Here is a 21462-nt window from a genome sequence, read left to right on the forward strand (position 1 = left end):
AAGAAAAAGCAACATAACAGTGTAAAAACAATGTGGCCGTGGGTTGTAAAATACCCACTTCTGAATGGGGGCGAACCAAGACTTGAGATTGATCGGGAATGGCTTAGAGGTGTTTATGAAGCTAGTGGAAGTGAGGTTTGGCCGTGGGTGGCGGCGAAAACGGCAGTATAAGGCCAAAAATTCCAAAACGAACAGTGAGGTCGTGGGGGCTGCTCCAACGACGGATCGGAACCGGAAATGGATGGTTTAGGTCGGCAAGAGGTCAGTGATAAATTGGTGAAGAGGTGGTGGTCAGAGGTGGAACGAAGGTGGCGCTGGAGCTCTTGAACGACGGCGGCGCTGGAGCTCTTGAACGCCGCGGTTTGGAGGGACACGTGCGGCTTAATGGCGGCGCCAGAGGAGTTGGAAATTGGAGGGTAGGTGCACCGGCCGGAGGGGAGTCAAGTGGGAGGGGCAGTGCATGCCACGGCGGCACGGAGGCGATGCAGTGGCCGAACGAAAAAAAAAAAAAAAAAACGAGAGGGAAGAGAGAGAAGGTCGCGCGGGAGAGAGGAGACTGGGGGAAAAAGTGGAGAAAAAAGAAAGAAAAAGAGAAAAGAAAGGAAGGAGAGAAAGAAAAAGAGAAAAAAAAAAGATGGGGAAAAAAATGAGATCTAGTCCTCACCTTTGGAGTCCAAAAACTGATTCAACGAAAGCAACTTTAAAAGCTATAAATCGAATAAAATAATTTAAACACAATATCTAGCTAAAATATAATAAATAACTAGTAAAAACTAACAACTAAATTTTAAATCCAATAAACTAAAATAAATTAAACAGCAATTTAAACACAAAACAATAACTAATATTAAGAAAACACTTCAAAATAAATTTTACAACTAAATACATTCAATTAAAATTTGATAATTTAAAATAAAAGAACTAATATTTTAATTAAATTAAAATACTATTTCAATAAAAATATACGTAAGAAGGGATGTCACAACATATTTCTCTCTCTAATTCTTGGACGTGTGACCGTTTTTTTAAGGGCCGGCTTGACGTTTACTACATTAACCCGTCGTATGCCCTACGGCCTAGACGTCCAATAGATGTTCCATCGTTGGTTGAAAGTAAACCGCGTATGACGTACATGAGCCTCCATATATAACATCGAGTTACGAGTATCCCATCATGTTCATAAGATCACAGCATCCAGCTCGGCAATATCTAGCAACGATGAAGAAGACTTCACTGATGATCTCCTGCCTTATCTTGGCCTTCTTTTTCCTCTCTGGTATGCCTCATCATCATCAGTATCGAGATTTCTTCAACGTTTTATATAGCTTGAACAGAAATTTCAATGGCATATCTTTTTTTATTTTGTCATAAAGCATTCATTTAGTTCTGAGCTCCTGCCAGGTACGAACAAATCTTAATTATAAACGCTTTAACTTTTGGATTTATATATGTATATATGTGTGTATGTATGTATTTTAGATATATGTATGGACTGTTCACCCGATCCCAAAAAGCATATTTCCGAACAAACAAATCCGAGTCACGTTACCCGAATTTCCGACCTGAGTATGATTTTGAAATCCAGATTTTCTGACCCAATTCCGCTTTCCAGTCTAACGCCAGCTAGCGGAGGAGGATACGGACTAGACCTGTTATCATCTGCACAAGCCCAGCTCCCGAACTTGTATTCACTTTCGTTTGCATCTCCCAAGCTCGATCCCTTGATTCTTACTCGCCTGACTTTTCCGAAATGTTTGGACTTAACACCTTGGTGTTAGACTCAACACTCTGCTGCTGGACTCAACCTCCGATTCAACAGATGCTCGTCCTCCAACTCACGCCCCCTTTGCAAAATCGAAGATGCCTGAGTATTCGGCCCCTTCACAACCCCCTGCCGCCTTGAGGTCGGGGACTTAAGACTCCCTCAAAAAAGATGAATATAGAATTGAAACCGCGTGCAAATTGTTCTATTTATTATGGATTAGCATAGATTGATCTTAACACAAGAGAAGCCCATTTCTCTTCCTATATATATAATAGAATTAATCCATTGGATTGTAATTGTGTGGTTAGGGATAGAGGGAAGTTTTTCTTCTCAAGTTTCAACCATCGCTACCATAGTGACGGTACGGGGCTAGTTTTCTGCTATAGTAAATCGCAACAGATAATGATAGACACTAGAGGTCGATTACGGTGTAAAGAGGCTGTTTACTCCATCCAATAATTAAGCAACTGCCATGTCGTGATTCCATGGAAACAAATATACAACCCAACTCATAGTCTCATACAATTAAAATACACCCCACTTAGTCCCTCCTCCAAACCCACGCGGGGATTTTTTATTTTTGGAAACTACTGGAGATATAAAGGAATCCACACAGGATCCCACGCACTGCTCTGCATGGTATCAAGTCAGTCTTTTTTTTTTTTTTTTTTTTTTAACTCTGAGAATGAGAGTCCCCCATCTGCCAGCTTCCCCTCTCTCTCCTCCCTTTCCCTTTTCCCCCCGCCTTTCTTTTCCTTGCCAGACCCTGCACGAAGACTGTTGTGTTCTTCGTCGCCCACAACGTGTCATCAACAGCTTTCACCGAGATTTCACTCTCCAACAGCCATCGCTGACGCCAAGTATATATCTCTCTCTCCACATTTGAGTTGCCCCAACACAGTAACACTTTATAATTTCTATAGAGTTTTTGGATTTTTGGTGGGTTATGCAGGATAACTCTGTTGTGTTAGCCCCCCAGGTTGTGGAAAGCTGTCCTTTTTAAAGGCCGTGTCCAAGAATAGACGAATCTCTCAAGGTTTCTTACTTTCATTAATCGGCATCTAGTTTTTTTTTTTTAATGGGCATCTAGTTTGAAGCTATAACTTGAACGTAAATCAGTAGAATGTTGATAGGGAAAAAAAAAACTCAAAAAAGCTCAAAGCAATCGATGAAGTGGATGGAGCTTAAAAGGACGGGATGGCTGGGAAACTGAAAGGACACTGAAGAGGACTGAACGGGATGAGATGGATGACACAGCAGTCTGCAGAAAGTTTTAAAAAATAAAAATAAAAATAAATAACTAAATAAAATTATGCCGGATCTCTGTCTGTCCTTAGTAGCTCTCTCTTTTTTTTTTTTTTTTTCTCCCATCTCTCCCTCTTGCTAACTTCTCCCCTCTTTCCTTTGGTAAAGGAAAACTCCCTCTAACATCTCTCTCTGATTAAAAAAAAAACCAAATTTATAATGAAGCAGCTTTGAATGTATTTCTTCTATACATAGATTGAAATAGGAGAGAAAGTTAAAGGGATTAGACACAGAGAAATGCTGAAGGGGGTTTTTCTTTCTATGAGAGAGTGAAAAAGGGGAGAAAGCTCGAGGGAGCGAGAGAAAGGAGAAAAAATTTCCTATGAGGGGTTTTGGGGGTATTTTAATTGAGTAAGGTGGGTTGTATCTTTTTTGTTTATGGAACCACGATGTGGTAGTTTCTTATTAGACGGTGTAAAAAGGGTGTTTACACCATTATCTGTTTGAAGTTAAGCTCATAATTGGTAATTTTGCACATGCTTTACTATCCAATTATTTTTTTTCTTTTACGATTTCAATTCAGATTAAAAATCTCAAAATATCACATTTTTGCATAATTTAGAAGATAATAAATTTAATATGAAATAATGTAAATTAATTAAAAATAAATTCAATTTTATAAAAATTGATTAAAAGAGTAAACTGTAAAACAATGTCAATTTTTATTAAATTGAATTTATTTTTAATTAAATTACATCATAACGTTACTTGATTGAATTTATTTATTTTTTGAACTATGAAAAAAGACAATATTCTAAGATTTTTAATCAAGATTTAAAAAGAAAAAAAAAAGAATAATAAAACAATAATAAAAGAAGTGTGAGTGTATAACCGCAACATTATAGAAACAGGGTCTTGTCCTTCGATTTGGGTAGGACTTTGTTCCTTAATGGGTCTATTCTTTAAAGCTTGGGCTTGGCCCAATTTTGAGTCAGTATTTCAATAAGGAATTAAGTTTTTTTTTTTGAAAGGCAATAAGGAATTAAGTTGAGTTTGAAGCTTGTGTTATTCGATTTTGGGCTTGAGGCTTGTAGATGTGATACCGCCCATTGTTGCTTTGCATTTAATCCTTTTGGGTTTTAAGTTCATTGGGCTAGATCAAATCTTATAACCATACCCACTATCCATGCATTGACCTTTAACTCGGTTTGACGTTGTTTGATCATTGACCATGACATGTTTGATCGCCTGACTTTAACTCGGTTTGACTGGTTTGATTGACCCAGTTGACCCGATCGCCCTGTTTGACACGGATCTGAATCCCGGATCCGACATACTATAATAATAATATTTAATATTTTAATAATTTTTTATTAGAAAAAGATTTCAAAGTTATTATATTTTTCTGTCATCCTGATTTCCCCATAAATAATTAAATAAATACATATTTGCAATATTGTGCACAGGGGCGGAATCAGAAAATCTGGTTTAGGGGGCAAGTTACAAAAAAATAATTTTGGGGGATCGAATACTAATTTTCATATAGTTTTCTTTATAAAAACACCTTCAAAATTATAATTTTCATATGATTTTAAAAATTTTGGGGGGGCCAAGGCCCTTAGTTGTTTCGCCTCTGATTGTGCATATTTTCATGCATTTTCTTTTAAGACTTGTACATTGTTTGCATGCATAAACAATGAAAGATAGATAAAATCAACGATTTTGATTGGTTATGTATTTGTCTGTCGTGAAACAAATCATGATGACTAATTGAGTTTTATAGTGAGAGAAACCAAATGCAACTTATTCCATATACCTCGTTTATTGGCAGTTTGATGTATGAATAAGCATGTAAGTGTCCTGATTGTGGTTATCTCAAGTTTTAGGCATTGCTACAGTGCTGCTGGTATAACGGAAAACAAATGTGTGGTTGTTGAGGTACTGATCTCTAAACCCTTTACTAGACTTTCCAACACAAACGTGCAAGCGCCATCAACTCAGGCTCGCAATTTCTCCTCTCAATTGTGGTTATCATCTCCTGCGCCTATCAGGAAGCCCACCTACTTATAATACGAGAGTGGGAGCACCATGCAGCAAATGACTCTGCCAAATCATCACCTTCCAAATTAGACCTCCTCCTCCTCCAAGCTAGCTGATAACCCTCGTCATCCTCATTATCAGGAGTGCTTATAGAGCTACATGAAGCAAATGACATACAGTCCTCCAAGTGCCCACGCACCAATTCCTTGTTCAAACTCAGAGTAGGCATCGGTGGATTCAGGTTTCTGTTGCAGCATTTGAAAATCTGTCATCCTCACCCAACCCCCACGCGCACCAAAAAAATCACACTCAAAGATCACCTTCAATTCGTCCACAATGTAAACACTACAAAGGAGTGTAGAATTTACGTAATTGTGGGTTTAACTCTCTCTATGCTTTGATTTATTCCAATAGTTTGAGTTAATTAGCGAAATAGTTTAAGTTAAAATATCTCATTAGGCTTTAGGAAATGAGATAGAAAAAGTTAAATAAAAATATTATAAATTTAATATTATTTAAAAATAATATTTAATTATTTGAATATAATTTTTTAATATTACTTTTGTTTTGAAATTTAAAAAAGTTGTATTATTTTTTGTGTTTTGTTTGGAAGTTTGAAAAAGTTGTAATGATTAGATAATGATTATATGAAAAAGATGATGATGTAAAATTGAAAGGTATTTTCTGTTTTAGTGATGTTTGAAAAAGAAATATTTGAGAATATACGAGAATAGTAATTTTAATTATATGACATACTGTAATAGATCGAATATATATGAATACCATGTCATAGCATATACACGTACGCACTTATATGATTGTGATAAGCATGCATATATGTGTGACTTACTAGCTGATATGGTATATATTTGACTAACTTCATTTGCTGCATATATCTAAGTCGATGCAGGATATAATGGCTCTGATCATGTTCAACATGATATATGCACGGTGACTAGCGGACCCGACGAAGTCAGGATTATGATTTTGAAGCGGCCAAGTAGTACTACTCTTTTATATTGGAACAACAAAGTTTATCTAATCTTTTAATTAAAAAGTGTATACACAAAATTTTTAGAGAATCTGAATGACTACAAATAAAAATACTTTATTTATCTTCTCCTATGTCTTAAATGTGTATAAAAGTAAATATTATTTTTTTAATAAATCCCCTAATTAAGAATTTATCTATCAATGTATTATATAAAATTAAATTAAATGAATAATAATATACTTAAAATATTAAATTTTATTAAGAATTGTTAAATATTAACCTTTGTTTGATGTTGCATATGTATGAAAATTGCAGGTGCTCAATCCGTTAGATCAATAACTTTCACAAACAACTGTCCCAATACCATCTGGCCGGGAACCTTAACGGTTGATCAGGAACCTCAACTGTCAACAACCGGATTTAAGTTAGTATCCAGAGCATCCACATCAATAAGTGTCCAAGCTCCATGGAGGGGCCGTTTTTGGGCACGAACTGGTTGCTCCGCGGATGCCTCAGGAAGGTTCTCTTGCGCTACTGCGGATTGTGCCTCCGGACAGGTTGCGTGCAATGGCAATGGTGCGGTCCCGCCGGCATCTTTGGTAGAAATCAACATAGCAAAGAATGGTGGGCAGGACTATTACGATGTCAGCCTTGTGGACGGCTTCAACCTGCCTGTTTCAGTGAGCACAGAAGGCGGGAGCGGTGAATGCAAGACCTCGAGTTGCCCGGCCAATGTGAATGCAGTTTGCCCAGCAGAGCTGCAACTAAAAGCCGCGGATGGGAGCGTGATCGCATGCAAGAGCGCATGCACAGCATTCAATCAGGCACAATACTGCTGCACTGGCGACTTCATTACCCCAGCAACATGTCCTCCCACGAACTATTCAATGATTTTCGAGAACCAATGCCCTCAAGCTTATAGCTATGCTTATGATGATGTGAACAGCACCTTTACCTGCTCCGGTGCACCTAATTACGTTATCACTTTCTGCCCTTGAATAACATCTAGCTTGATCATGAGATGAGATCAAGAGTTATGCATTCATGCATATTGCATGCATTTCCAGCTTCTCTTTATAATAATCTATTTAAATATAAAAAAGTCGTGTTCAGGATGTCTGAGTTGGCTTTCATTCCATATTTGTCGATTATGCATTAAATATCCACCAAACAAAGTGAGATTGTGGCACACTAAATTTCGAAACCGTCCAAACTATCGCACGCCTCTATTATACCTATGAAGAGTTGCCTATATGCTCATTTTTCGTTCACACTGAGTCTTTCCCCCATCGTTTGAAAACTCCATTTTATAGTTTCCTTGAATCGACTGACAGGACCCTTTCAAAATCATACATCGGTTCCATTCACAACGTTCAGGAAAAAACGCATTCTCTTAGAAGGGACAAGGCATATAATCTGGCAATTTCTTCTTCTGCACGAAGTGACCAAACATTACGTTCTCTCTCTCATGTCTCTGAAGTTTTTTTCCCACCATCATGTTTCCACATATTCGAAGGTATGTTTACTCATTCATTCAATTTCTATTTTGTAATTCTCATGAATCCAGCCACAGGATTTTTTATTTTTTATTTTTCCCTTCCAAATCTAGCATCCTATACTTATTTAAGTCAAATTTAAATGGGAAGAAATTATCTATTTCGGTGGGTAAAAAACAGAGCCTTCCACTTGCAGTGGCTTTTGGGTAAAAGCCGAGTTACAACTGTCTTGGTGGCATTCACACCATAAAAATCTGGAATGAAATGGTGCAAAGAGAGAGTTGCACCAAGTGAGCACCGCTTATATGCCACGTACAAACTGGCCGTTACATGAAGAGGCAACTGTTAAAAAAAAAACTTGTTTCACTTTCTTCTTCGCTCGCTCTCTCTCTCAAGTCAATGCCACCTCGACCACGAGGCCAAGCCACTGTATATTTCTGCATTAAAATGTGTTTCGGGTGCGGAGGTGTCGTGACCTCATCTCAAGAATTTTGGTTTCAGATCCTGTAGCGGTTAGTGATTTATTATTTCGTAAAATGATATTTTTGTTTTCCTGCAAATGCATTGGTATTTCTTATTCTAAAAACAACTTGATAGATGTGTTTATACATTTTTCCATACTCTACAATTGGGTGCCTATAAATGTCAGAAATTTCAATACGTAAATAAACGACGTGGTGCATGCTTTAAATTGCAGTAGTTTTCTTTCCCAACTGTGTCTGAACGCTTTGGCTAACAACTAAGACAAACGAAAGGTGAAAAAGGAAAATATCAAAGTGTACAAGAGGATGATTTGCACTTTTTAGGAGCTCCGTTGTCATGGGTTGCCATATGTGGTCCTATTTTTTTTTTTTTTTTTTTTAAATGTCGTATGTGGTCTTGATGTAGCCATTGCAGTCATGGGTTGCCATATCTGTTTAGCAGACCCACTGTCGGACACAGAGCCATTGTTGGGAGAATTCAATGCTTTCACAAAATCATGGTCTCCATGATTCTTGGGCTAACACCTATATCCCGGCCTAAATTATGGGTTGGAAGCCATTTTAGCAAGAGAAGTATTCCTAAATGCCAAAAGTCTAACTTGCAGAGTGTCAACTTCGCTTATATTCAAACTATCACTTCAAGAGAAGTGAATTTTTGTGACCAAATTTTTGTGACCAAAAGGACTATTTCTTATAAAAATCGTGGGAAATAATCATTTTGGTCACAAAAGCCCACTTTTCTTGTAGTGACTCCTCGTCTTCCTCAAACTATTTTCCTCTTCTCCTATTTTCCATCCTAAAAAACCTATCCTTAATCTTGTTAGCCTTGTTCCCTTTCAGATTGTAAGGTATCTCTCCATATATCAGTCTATCAAGAACTAGAATTAGTGAACAAGAACCCAGAAAATAGAGAAAAAAGTGTAATAAGAATGACCAAGAATGATCAAGAACTGATAAAGAAATGAAAAAGGAAACTAAGAATCCCTTTATTGATTCCTGAATAAGGTTTTCTAGTTACCTTTATACCTCCATACAATCCAAGGAAAAACTCATGCAAATTCAGTAGTTTTCAGATGAAGTCTGCACTACTATTTATAGACAAAAAGAACAAATGATAAACGAAGCGCACCGTTTCACTTCCCATTACTCTTAATTTTGTTACTTCCCTATACGCACCATTTTACTTAAGTGCAACTCACCATTTTATTCAACATGATACCCTTCAATTTCTCATCAACATGAACAACAAAACCAACTAATTCTTCCCTTGTAGAATCAAGTCTCTTTTTATTGAAAATTAAATAAAATATTGTTATAATATAATTTTTTAATATTAATTTTATTTTAGAATTTGAAAATATTAAATTATTTATTATATTTTATATGTTGATTTGAAAAAATTATAATAATGATATGAGATGAGATAAGATAGTTTAGATTTGGGTAAACAAACATGGCCTTTTTCCAGTAGCCGACATATTTCTTTCTTGTTGTTTTGTTAAATTAAATGATGAGTGCCTTTCCCAAGCTTTTGGTTTTGCTATTTATAGATTGCAAACTGTAAAAATAATAAACAAATAAAAGAATGTAAAAGAATGGATTTACAGCTCATGGCCTCTAACAGAATTGTATTCCTCATGTTACTGCTTTGTCCTTATCAGGAGGAACCGTAGGCAACTTAGATTTAAATTCATCTTGTAATTTCATCAGCCCCCCGCAAGATGGAGAGTAGATGTTTATCACTCCCATCTTGGACAGTAACCGTTTGAAAGCTGGAGAATGGAGCGGCTTGGTCAGCAAGTCTGCTACTTGATCTGATGACGACACATGCACAGTGGAAACTTGTCCAGCCAAAACTTTGTCACGAACTAGATGACAATCTAGCTCAATGTGTTTTGTGCGTTCGTGAAACACGGGGTTTGCAGCAATGTGTTGTGCAGCTAAATTGTCACAATGTAAAATTGCAGGAGTTGAAATGATGATGCCGAAATCCTCAAGCAAATATCTTATCCATGTAAGCTCACATACGACAGCAGCCATGGCCCTATATTCGGACTCAGCCGAGGAGCGGGAAACAGTGTTCTGTTTCTTGGATTTCCATGCAACGAGGGACTTGCCAAGAAGGATGCAAAATCCAGTTGTGGACCGCCGTGTATCTAAGCAATTCGCCCAATTGGCATCTGAGTACGCTACAAGTTGAAGTGCCGAAGTGCTTGAGAAAAATATTCCTTGGCCTGGAGTTCCCTTTACGTACCGAATGACTTTGATCAGAGCTTCATAATGAGTTGCTCGTGGACATTCCATGAACTGGCTCAATAAACTTACACTGTAACTGATGTCTGGGCGAGTATTAGTGAGATAAAGGAGCTTGCCCACTAATTTTCGGTAAAGAGCAGGATCATGAAATGGGTTGCCTTTATCTTTTTGCAGTTTGATATTAGGTTCCATCGGAATGGGAGATGGTTTAGCTGCAAGCAGTCCTGTTTCGGCTAATATATCTAATGCATACTTCCGCTGACATAATTGGATTCCACCCTTCGATCTAGCCACTTCCATGCCGAGAAAATATTTCAGTGGCCCGAGAGTTTTGATTCTGAATTTTGTGGATAGAAACTGTTTGATGGCATCGCTGGAAGTGGTGTCCGAGCTCAGTAAAATAATGTCATCGACATAGATGAGGAGAGCAATGAAGGAGGTGTCTGTCCGTTTGGTGAACAAGCTATAATCGGCTTTAGATTGTACTAGGCCGAATTCAGCAAGTGATGAAGTGAGTTTAGTGTTCCATTGCCGAGATGCTTGACGTAAGCCATAAATGCTTTTCTGCAATTTGCAGACTTTGTTGGCGTGTGATGAGGAAAGACCAGGTGGGAGCTGCATGTACAATTCCTCATCGAGTTCCCCATATAGGAACGCATTGTTTACGTCCAATTGCTGCAAGTCCCAGCCCTTGATGGCAGCGAGAGAAAGTAGGCATCGGATGGAAGTCAACTTTGCAACCGGAGAGAAAGTGTCGTGAAAATCAACTCCTTCACGTTGGGTAAAACCCTTTGCAACCAGTCGGGCTTTGGCACGTTCGATCGAGCCATCCGCTTTGAACTTGTAACAATAAAGCCATTTGCAAGCAATCGGCTTCTTGCCAGGAGGGAGATCGACAATGGACCACGTGTGATTCAGTTCCAGAGCAGTGAGCTCTTGTTGCATGGCTTCTCGCCAGATGGGCTGTTTAATGGCTTGATTGTACGTAGTGGGCTCAGTGTTGATGGAGAGGGATGTAGTGAAAGCATGAAATGAAGGAGATAAAGAACTATAAGATAAAACAGAGGACAATGGAAAAGAGATGTTCGAACCTGGGATGGAGGATGATTCAGGTGCTTTCGACATGGATGCTGATTGGTATGGGAGCAGGGCATTGCAATGGAAATCTTTAAGGTATGCTGGTGCTGTTCTGGTTCTTGTGGAGCGACGAAGTGGGGTTAAGGGTGAAGGTAAAATGGTTGTTGTAATGGGTGGGGGTGAGGGTGAAGGTGCAATGGTTGGTGTAACGGGTGGGGGTGAGGTGTTGTGGTTGAATGATTCTGTGTTGGTTTGGTCGAACGGTGGTGATGTATCAAGAATGAGAGGGTCTTGTGAAGTGGGAAGGTTGACATGAGGTTGTGAAGGGTCCTGTCCGGAGTGAGGGAAGGGGAAGAAAAGGTGAGGGTCATTTGTACGTTTGAGGGGAAATATATGCTCATGGAACACAACGTCACGCGATAGAAATATTTGTTGTGTGTTTAAGTCCAGAAGTTTATAGCCCTTGACCCCGTATGGATACCCAAGGAAGAGACATTTTCGAGCTCTGGGTTCAAATTTAGAACGGGTATGACTGAGGGTAGATGCGAAACATAGGCAGCCGAAAGTTTTAAGATGGGAATAAGATGGTTTTTGGTTGTATAGTAGCTCGAATGGTGATTTGTTGTGAAGTTGAGGTGTGGGTGTTCGGTTGATTAAGTGTACAGCAGTGGTAATGAAATCGGTCCAATATTTCATTGGTAGTCCGGACTGAAATTTCAAAGCTCTGGCTACGTTTAGTATATGTTGGTGCTTGCGTTCAGCCAAGGCATTTTGTTGAGGTGTTGCAACGCATGTGCGTTGATGTAAAATTCCTTTTGATTGATAAAAACTGGGCATGTGAAATTCGGCACCGTTATTGGATCGAATTGTTTTAATTTGGCTTTCAAATTGAGTGGCGGCAAGTGCAATGAAATTTTGAAGGGATGTTCTTGCTTCTGATTTGGTTTGAAGGAGATAAATCCATGTGCAGCGGGTGTATTGATCTACAATGGTAAGAAAATACTTGGTGCCATTGTAAGATTGAACTTGATTGGGACCCCAAATATCAACGGCAATAAGATCAAATGGTTTAAAAACTGAAGTTTCGGATTGAGTAAAGGGTAGCTTATGCTGCTTTGCAAGTGGACAGATCTCACAAGGGATAGGTGGAGAATTTGTTGGTTTAGAATTTGCGAGTTGCATGTCATTTAATATTTTTTGTGTCATAGAACTATGGCCAAGCCGATAATGCCAAAGAGTAAAGTCATCTAGCTTGGAAACACTTGTGGTATTAACATGACTGAAACGTAAGGCAGGAAAAAAAAATTGTAATTCGTTGAGGTGAGGTCTGGAAAGTTGGAGATGATAGAGTCCATTATGCACCTTCCCCACTCCAATCGTCATCCAAGAGGAAAGGTCCTGAATGTAACAAGAGTTAGAGAAAAACATTAGACAACAATTGGAATGAGTAGTAAGAGACTTAGCTGAAATTAAATTGAATGAAAAGTCAGGCACACACAAAACATTTTTAAGAATTAACTGATTGGAAATTTGGACGTCACCAAGATGAGTAGATGCTGTGGTTGTGCCATTAGGAAGCTTAATGGTGTGTGAAACGGTGGTAATATTATGAGTGAAGAATTGAGGGCTACAGATCATATGATCCGTAGCTCCCATATCGATTATCCAAGACACAACAGCGTGAGTGACGTGATTGAGTGTGTGTGTGAAATTGCAGGATAAGATACCAGACATAGGGGACTCGGATTCTGAGAGGTTTGTAAGAACTTGGTTGGCAGCAGGTGCGTGAACAGAGGAGGGGGAAGATTGGAGCAACGAAATGAGCTGGCTGTACTGCTCTGGAGTGATGGATGGTCCATTGCCGATGTGATCCTGTTCAAGAGAAGATTGGTTAGCAAATGTTTTATGTTTGGTATGGTTTTTGTGACCTGGAGGAAATCCATTGAGCCTATAGCACTTCTCTTTGGTGTGTCCTGGTATATGGCAATGAGAACACACTGGTAGAGTTGGATTTGCTTTGAAACATCGCTCCAAGGAGTGACCAGAAATGTTGCAATGAGTGCAAAACAAACGGTCTCGGCGAGTGGAGGAGTAACCACGATGATCTGGTCCTTTGGCAGCCATTGCAATAGGTGTCGGTGAAGAGTTGAGCTGTCTTCTTCGCTCCTCTTGTTGAACCAGCGATAACACACGGTTCAAAGCAGGGAGAGAATCATTTAGTAAAATTTGAGCTCGTACCGAATCATAAGAATCATGTAAGCCCATGAGGAACTTCATGACCTTGCTTCGGTGAGTATATTCCATCAGTGTTTTCATTGATCCACACATACAAGATGGCATAGGTTCATATATTTCCAACTCATCCCAAAAACTCTTAAGTTTGTTGTAATACTGACTTACCGAATCATCATCTTGGGTAAGTGTTGAAATGGATTTGTTGAGTTGAAAGATTCTTGGTGCATTCTGAATCGAAAAACGTTCGCGAAGATCGTTCCACACATGAGCAGCAGTTTCAGCATGTGCTATGCTCGAGCGATGTTCAAGGCCAACGAAGTGTTGTATCCAGGCGATTACCATGTCATTGCAGCGTTCCCAAGGGGTGTAGAGAGGATCGGCATTGTTGGAGGGTTTGAGGATTTTGCCATCAATAAAACCGAGTTTGTTCTTAATATTGAGGGCCCGGCGCATGGTTCTTGCCCAAGTTACATAATTTTCCGTAGTGAGCAAATCTGGTACGAGTGGAGAGGAAGCTCCTTCTCCAGGTTGGATGTAATAGGGACTGGCGGGATGGTGGGGATTGTTCTCAGGATGGGGAGGCATAATTGGTTCTTCAATTTCTGGGTTTGGAGGAGTATCTGTCATGGCTCTGGTACCATGTTAAGAGTAGCGCAAGAATAAAATGCAGAGCAAAGGACGAGTGGAAGATGAATGAATAACAGAATTATATTCTATATCACGTGCTCTGTTACAAGAGGGTATTGCTATTTATAGATTGCAAACTGTAAAAATAATAAACGAATAAAAGAATGTAAAAGAATGGATTTACAGCTCATGGCCTCTAACAGAATTGTATTCCTCATGTTACTGCTTTGTCCTTATCAGGAGGAACCGTAGGCAACTTAGATTTAAATTCATCTTGTAATTTCATCAAAAGTGACTGGTGGCAGCAGTATTATAATGGCTAATATGTGAGAATTTTCAGAGACTCCAAACTAAAAAATGTGAAGGTTTCTACTTAGGAAAACAATTTGAAAATTTTAGTTTTGATTAAATCCCTACATTGAGAACGTAGTTTAGTACATTAATTGAAAGATTTGTCATCTCAAGTCCATTAATTTGCTTTCCGCTCGCTAAACCCATCAATTCTGAGGATCAGTTGAATCTCTTAATTTCTTGAATCTCCAACAGGCAACAGCTGGTTGCTTTGTAATGGTCTTACAATATAATTCCAAGAAAAGTGATAGAGACCCACTCACCTACAAGTAAATCACCCTTTCTTAATATAATAATATTTTAAAAAATATATTATTTTATTAAATGGTTGAATATAAATTGTTGAATAAGTTGGTGTTTTATCATTTCTCTAGCTTCCAATGGGTGCAATTGCAACCACGGGAGATATATTACTTGCATTAAACTTTAAAGGCATCTTCGAGTTTGGAGTGAACTTTAAGCTAATTCTATGATACTCAGGCAAGGAACGCACAAAACCTCTCTCATTGCACTCTAATTGTTGAGCATGAGATTTCTTTGAGTGAGCTTCATGAGAACATAGTACCTCTCATCTTTGAGTCTCGTTAGTGAGTGTCATTAACCACTGGTCATCCCCTTTATTGTGGAGTTGGTTCAAGAGGTTTATTCCAATATTCATGTCATCTCGGAAGATGACTCATTTGGAGTTAGCTTACATAACATCCAATTCTGAGTAAGTTTGGGCATGTTAGCTAACTTGCTTAACGTCTCTCATGTAACAAACCCCGCTTATCCCTATTTTTCCACCTTTTCTCCTAGTAAGGTTGCCATTGCCACTTTCTTGTGTGGGTATGAAATTAATTGAGATGGTCAGACACTAATTCATGCAGTTGAGTTTCCACATAACTATCTCCTTCTCAGTCATGTAGTGCTCACTAATCTCTACCCTATAGCCCTTAGAGTGATAAAGGCCTAGACAAAGCTAGTTTGCTCTATACTTTGATCAATGACATTCCCATTCTTTTGGGAAGTCACCTGTGTCGGGTTATTCAATCGAGCAAGACCATGACTGCATTATCTTTTGCATATCTTATCAGACATATTGTTTTGTCCCAGATAGTTACTATTTCTCCTCAAGAGCCTAGAACTACTTTTAAGGCTTCTATTGGTCATAAGACCATCTAGTTGAGTCATGCACAGATTCATCTTCATCCTTTTGATGTTGAACATCTTCCTACACCCACTATTTGACCATCGAAGTCTGATCCATGCAACTCTGCATCATCCACTTCTGCATTGGATTCTATTAAGCCAACCATATAAATGGTGCTTGATCACTTAATTCGCATGGATGCTCGTCTTGATTTCATGGATGCTCAATTTGATCATTTGGATGCTTGCATCAATAACCTCAAACAACAGGTGACACGGTGCTTCGAGGACATGCAGGAGATCCACATTGCCACAACTAAAGAGGATGGTGACAATTGACTGAGAGAGCCCTTTGTTGTTTCATGACAGAAAGGGGGAGTAGCATATATGTAGGAGGAGTGTCAATAGAGTATGAGAGAATACATTTAGGGACAATAGCTTGTTTTGAAATTTTTTGTGAAATATGAATTTTTAAGCTAATGTGTTCCTTGATTAAACTATTTCGTAATGATGAGTTCCTTGATGAAAATTGTGCTTATCATGTCTATGCTTGAATTCTTGCCTTTTGATTTGTTAGCAGACATTGATTAAACAACTACAAATATTTCTTGCATCTCTATGTTTTAGGTGCGTTTACCTATTTGTTAAGTAATTGCAGAAATTTTCCAGCTTGTTCATAGATTGTACCGGTACCTGGGAATCCTGTGTGGGGTGTGTCAGGATTAGGTCCATGTATATATTAGAGATTTTGTCACAGAAATCCCGAAGGGGGAGATTGTTAATGTAAAAGAAGTGTGTTGGCATATTCATGTGACAACTTGTGTTAAATTGTGTTGTAACAATGTTAAGTGGGATAAAATGCCAAGGGATTGAAGTCAGGTCAACATGGCTTGAGCTAAACACCATATAGAAAGTCACTTGATCTGCGCTAAACATGGCTCAAGCGAAGCTCATACAAAAATTTTGCTTGACACTAGCTCGAAATAGTGTTCAAGCAAAGCTCATACAAAGAGTTTGCTCAACATAGAGCTCGAGCGAAAGTCCACATAGAGAGTTCACTTAACACCGCATATAAGTGTTTTTGCGAAATAATTTTTTTTTTTTTAAATCTTGTAAGGACCTTTCCGTCGGGAATTTTTTTTTTTTTTTTTTTTTTTTTTTTTTGCGATTGGGTTTTTATCTCGACAATCAACTTTCACCACATATAAATATTTCCCGCAGGTATGAATCGCTGCAAACACAAGTTTCCGACGATAAAAAAATGTCAGAAAACTACTTCTGGCAATGATTAATCATGGTTAACATTCTTGTGGATGAAATTTTAGGATTTTTTTGATAAAATTAACCATGGTTAACATTATTTGCAGGTTGTGTATTTTTCCTCACAGCAAATTCTCAATTAAGACTAGTCTTTCGCCGTGACTTAGGGGCAACGGAAAATCACAGGAAAAGGTTCATTGCAGTGACTTCAAGTACTTTTTGCCATGAATCCTATTGCCGTAAAAAGTATTATTTCTTGCAGTGTAATTAATTTCCCTTATGAACTTTAAGACTTTTATGATTTCTTAACGGGGAGAGCATTGTAAATCTTGTCACATTAAAGTAGCAGAAATGCTTCAGATCGGTTTATCCTGTAAGTGTAGAACAACATAGACCAATGGAGTAGTGCCACGTAAGGGAAACATCTTCAAACCTAGTGTGCCGCACTACAGGGGAAGATTTCTATTATGACCCCCCACCCCACCTCTCTCTCTCTCTCTCTCTCTCTCTCTCTCTCTCTCTCTGTTGAACCGAAAGTTTCTCTCTCCTTCCCTCTCATTCATGAATCCTAATGTGACCAGCAAAATCTGAATCTTCTTGGCCATAAGTACTGCAAGCAACACGTAGAGGACCTCAAAACCTGGGACACCAAGTTCGTCAAGGTCGACCAGGCCACCATTTTTTATCTTTAAACCTGGTCCGTATTATTGTCTCTTCATTTTCCCTTCATTTTTTGTTTAACTATGCCTATTCGGATGCTCTAACAGCTACCATTTAGACCAGATCGAATTCCGATGCAAACAAGCAGCCCGTGAACTTCAAAGCAGCTTGGATTCTACAAAAATGCACTTTTTCTATGCTTTTTCTAGTTTGATTTTGAATTTTCAAATCTCAGTTCCTTAAGATTTACTAAACTAGCCTTGTTAGAAGTTAGTGGAAACTGAAAGGTCACACCCAACGTGACTATCCTTGTTCAATGAATTTCCTTATTTATTGATTTTCTAACAAAAGATATATGCAAACCACTAAACACTTGTAGCACCTTGCGGAAAACATTTTGAGCTTTCTTATTATTTTCCCTCATAAAATCCCTTCCAATTTTGATTTTCCTGTTTTCTTTTCCTGAGGATTGGGGTTTTATTTTTTCTATTTTGGAGCTATGTATTTTCGGCGGTGTATTTTTTTAATGGCTTTTGTTTTTACTATAGGGTTTTGGCTTCGATTTTCCACTGTTCGCACACCGACACCCCCACAGTCAAAATCGTGGTATTAAATGTGTTTGGTATTCTCTGGTTTCCAGTTGTAATCTAGCCTAATCTTTGTCTACATTGGGCTGATCAATCTCCTTAGCATCACTAGGGCAATCCCTAGCAGAATGCGTTGCTAGACTCTTGGTGATAATCGCCTTCATGGGACCTGTTGCACCTACAACAAACTAGAGCTCCCCCACCCCACCCCTCAATTTGAGCTCCTGTAGATGCTTGAGTTCGAGCCTCGGTCCTCAACATGAACTTCTGGGGTGACCCCATACTACTATCTTCTTTAGTGTAGGCCTTCTCTTCTAACCCATTGGAGAGGCCACCACATCGCCACGTTCATGGTCTACTATTAATGCCAAATCTACCAACCTTTGATAACTTTGGCTCTGAAGACTAGCGACCTCTGCATGGAATCGTTGTTGCAGTCCTTCCTATAAGTGTTTGGATCACACCTCCTCGCTAACTGTTAGATGCATAGCAAATCTTTCAAGTTCCATTAACTTTCGGGCATATTGGTCCACGGTCAAATTGCCTTGGTCAACATTAGCGAATTCCCTAGCTTTTTGCCTTCTTATAGAGCTCAGGAAAAAGCGGTAATTGAATTCTTGCTTAAATTGTTGCCATGTCATAGCCACTATGGATCCGAGTTCCATTTCAAGAAGCTCATTCTTTGTCTCCCACCATGTATCTATTTCAACTTGGACTAGATATCTTGCATATAACACCTTCTAGTCTTCAATGCAACCACGGATCTGAAAGGTCTGCTCAAGATCAGTAGTCCATCTACCCGTTCTGATTGGTTCTTCATCTCCAAAAAATCCAGGAATCCTATAGGCCAAGAAATGCTCTTACGAGCAAACTCTTTGCCAGTTCCACTAGTGTTTATGGAAATTTTGCTATAGAAACTTGGTCATGCGATTTAGTGCTCTCGCCATGGCATAATTCCTGTTGACATAGGGTAGATTGACTTATGGGGCTTGGCCAAAGGATTCGTTTTGGGGAAATGTAGGTTGCACTATATGTCTTGCCTACCAAAAATCCAACTTTATCATCCCAATTATTTTCTTGGTTTCTAACCTTCAAACATTACCTTAGATTGAAACTTAGAATTTTGGTACTGCATCTAGGTGACTTATGTATTTACCCAAAGCCATAAAAGCTCTGATACCATCTTTGGCACCCTCAACTGCCGCTAGTATTCTGGTGGAAGTCGTGATGCTTGTTGTTGGCTCCCTCGGGACTCCTAGCGCATTGTGAAAGCAAGTGTGCGCATACATGTAATATAATAATGTAAGGTAATTTATAGGGGAAAAATAAAAAGGACAATTAGTAATTCTAACAGGACCAGAAATTATTTATTGTATTGCATCAATTTTCTTTCGGACAATTTTTTTTTTTTTTTTTTGATAGGTAGTTTTCTTTCGGACAAATAATAGCAGCAACATCTAATATGTTAAGATTATAATATTAATAAATATTTTTTTTATATCAGAATAATTTTTAGAAAAAGTAATAATTTTTAATAGAGTTTTACTACATACAAGCAAAGTCGTGTACTAATCTGCGTATCAATACTGATTCCTTCGTATTCAAAATTTAAATTAGCACTATTTTTAATAAAATTTACTTTTTAATCAATCCTATTTGATTGGTACACATATTACTACGCAGTTATGCTTGTAATTAAATTTTTCTTTTTAAATTATACCAAAGAGAAATCAGTTCCGCTTTGCAAGGGTAGTACTATTTTTGCCTTTAGATCAGCAGCCAATATGATATTGACAAGTCAACAATGTACATTACAACATAATGAGGATGACTACATCAGAACACCTAAAATACCCCATGTCTTTCCCTTCTCTTTTGCTACCACTACTTCTCCCATCGCCTCCCAGCCATTTCCACACCAGCAACCCAACGTTGGCAACTCGACGCCATAGCCACAACCATTCCGATGCCAACGGCATAAGGCAGCCAGATTTCTTCTTGATTCCGGTCTCCACTTCGAAGCAGACTTTGATTTCTCTTGTTTTCATGGGGATTTATCATTTGAGACATTCTTTCTTTGTATTCATTTTCTGTTTTGCAGATACATTTCAAAAATTATATCTGGCTTGTCGAAATCCCACACAATTCCAAGCCTTGTCGAAATCTCTTCCGCCTCTATCTTTAGCTTTCACATGAAAGACCTCAAATATATATGTGGTGAAAATAGTAACAATTTGAAGGTAATGTAACTGGGATTTGCAGATAGTGGAGGGTCATAATTCATGACATTGACAAGGGACCTACCTAGCTAGCTACTTGCTTTTCTAGAACACTCTTGAAATCGCTCACAGCTAAAGAAGATCTAAGAAGAGATATGATTATGTAAAAGGAAAAGGGAAAAAAGAGGCCAGCCAAGTGAATCACGAGAAAGAATGAACTGTGGCATATTTTATGGCGTCATCTTCATTACATACAGAGTTGGGAAAATAATTCATCAAAGGACAAGATTTCGTCAAAGGAGGTTCAAAGCGATTTCAACGATGCGGGGTTGGCCTCTTTGGGTTTAATGGAAGACTCTCGTCCCATCAAGCAATTTTTCCCTTGCCAACACAAGGTTGTTTGGCGAAGTTATTAAATTTGTGCTATATCTTGCGGCGATGACAGAGAGAGGAGGCGACGAGAGTGGTGGAGAGGGAGAGATGATGAAATTTCGAAAAACTGGGTTTTGGGGGAGGGAGAGAATGAGAGGGGATGAGGATCCATTGCATGCGTACGGCGGGGCACATGATAGTTACACTGAAGAGCCTACGTGTAAGTTACCTATTGGACGGCTGTTTATTGAAGATAAACAGACGAACTGTTTTGAAGATTAGCTCAAGGGAAGTATGACTTTAAGGGCCTGTTTGGGATTGCGGTGGGAGGTCTAAAAAGTGCGGTAGAATAGTATAAAATGCTTATATGACAAAATTTATCTGTTTGGTAGTTTTATATTAAAGCAATTCTAAACCAAGAAAAAGCAGAAAACTACGTTTTAACAAAAGCACCAAAGTGAAGCTTTTTGTCAGAAGCACTTCATAAAAAGTAATCCCTATTTTACTGTGCTATGTATATTACGAAATGACCATCATCATTTTAGTATAATGACAACTTTGCCAATCTATATTTTTTATTATTTCCGTATAATCTACTTAAGACTTTACCCATAAATATTTTTTATTTTTCTCCTATCACTTATGCATCGTTGAAGAAATTTTTT

General features: G+C 38.5%; 1 protein-coding gene across 4 annotated transcripts; it reads left to right on the forward strand.

The window, feature by feature from the left end:
• The first annotated feature begins 1124 nt into the window (after window positions 1-1124).
• Window positions 1125-7163, forward strand: LOC122295733 (thaumatin-like protein 1b). Of its 4 annotated transcripts, none has more exons than XM_043104837.1 (3): window positions 1125-1276; window positions 5952-6053; window positions 6360-7163. In XM_043104837.1, the coding sequence occupies exons 1-3, from the start codon at window positions 1174-1176 to the stop codon at window positions 7040-7042; spliced, it is 888 nt and encodes a 295-aa protein (XP_042960771.1). In that variant the 5' UTR covers window positions 1125-1173; the 3' UTR covers window positions 7043-7163. The 4 variants fall into 4 exon arrangements, with proteins under 4 accessions (XP_042960771.1, XP_042960772.1, XP_042960773.1 ...); XM_043104838.1 differs by having other exon boundaries at window positions 1126-1276; window positions 5952-6050; XM_043104839.1 differs by having other exon boundaries at window positions 1159-1276; window positions 5961-6053.
• The last annotated feature ends 14299 nt before the right edge of the window (window positions 7164-21462 follow it).

Source organism: Carya illinoinensis, chromosome 15 (genome assembly GCF_018687715.1).
Source record: "Carya illinoinensis cultivar Pawnee chromosome 15, C.illinoinensisPawnee_v1, whole genome shotgun sequence".
Taxonomy (NCBI): Eukaryota; Viridiplantae; Streptophyta; class Magnoliopsida; order Fagales; family Juglandaceae; genus Carya; species Carya illinoinensis.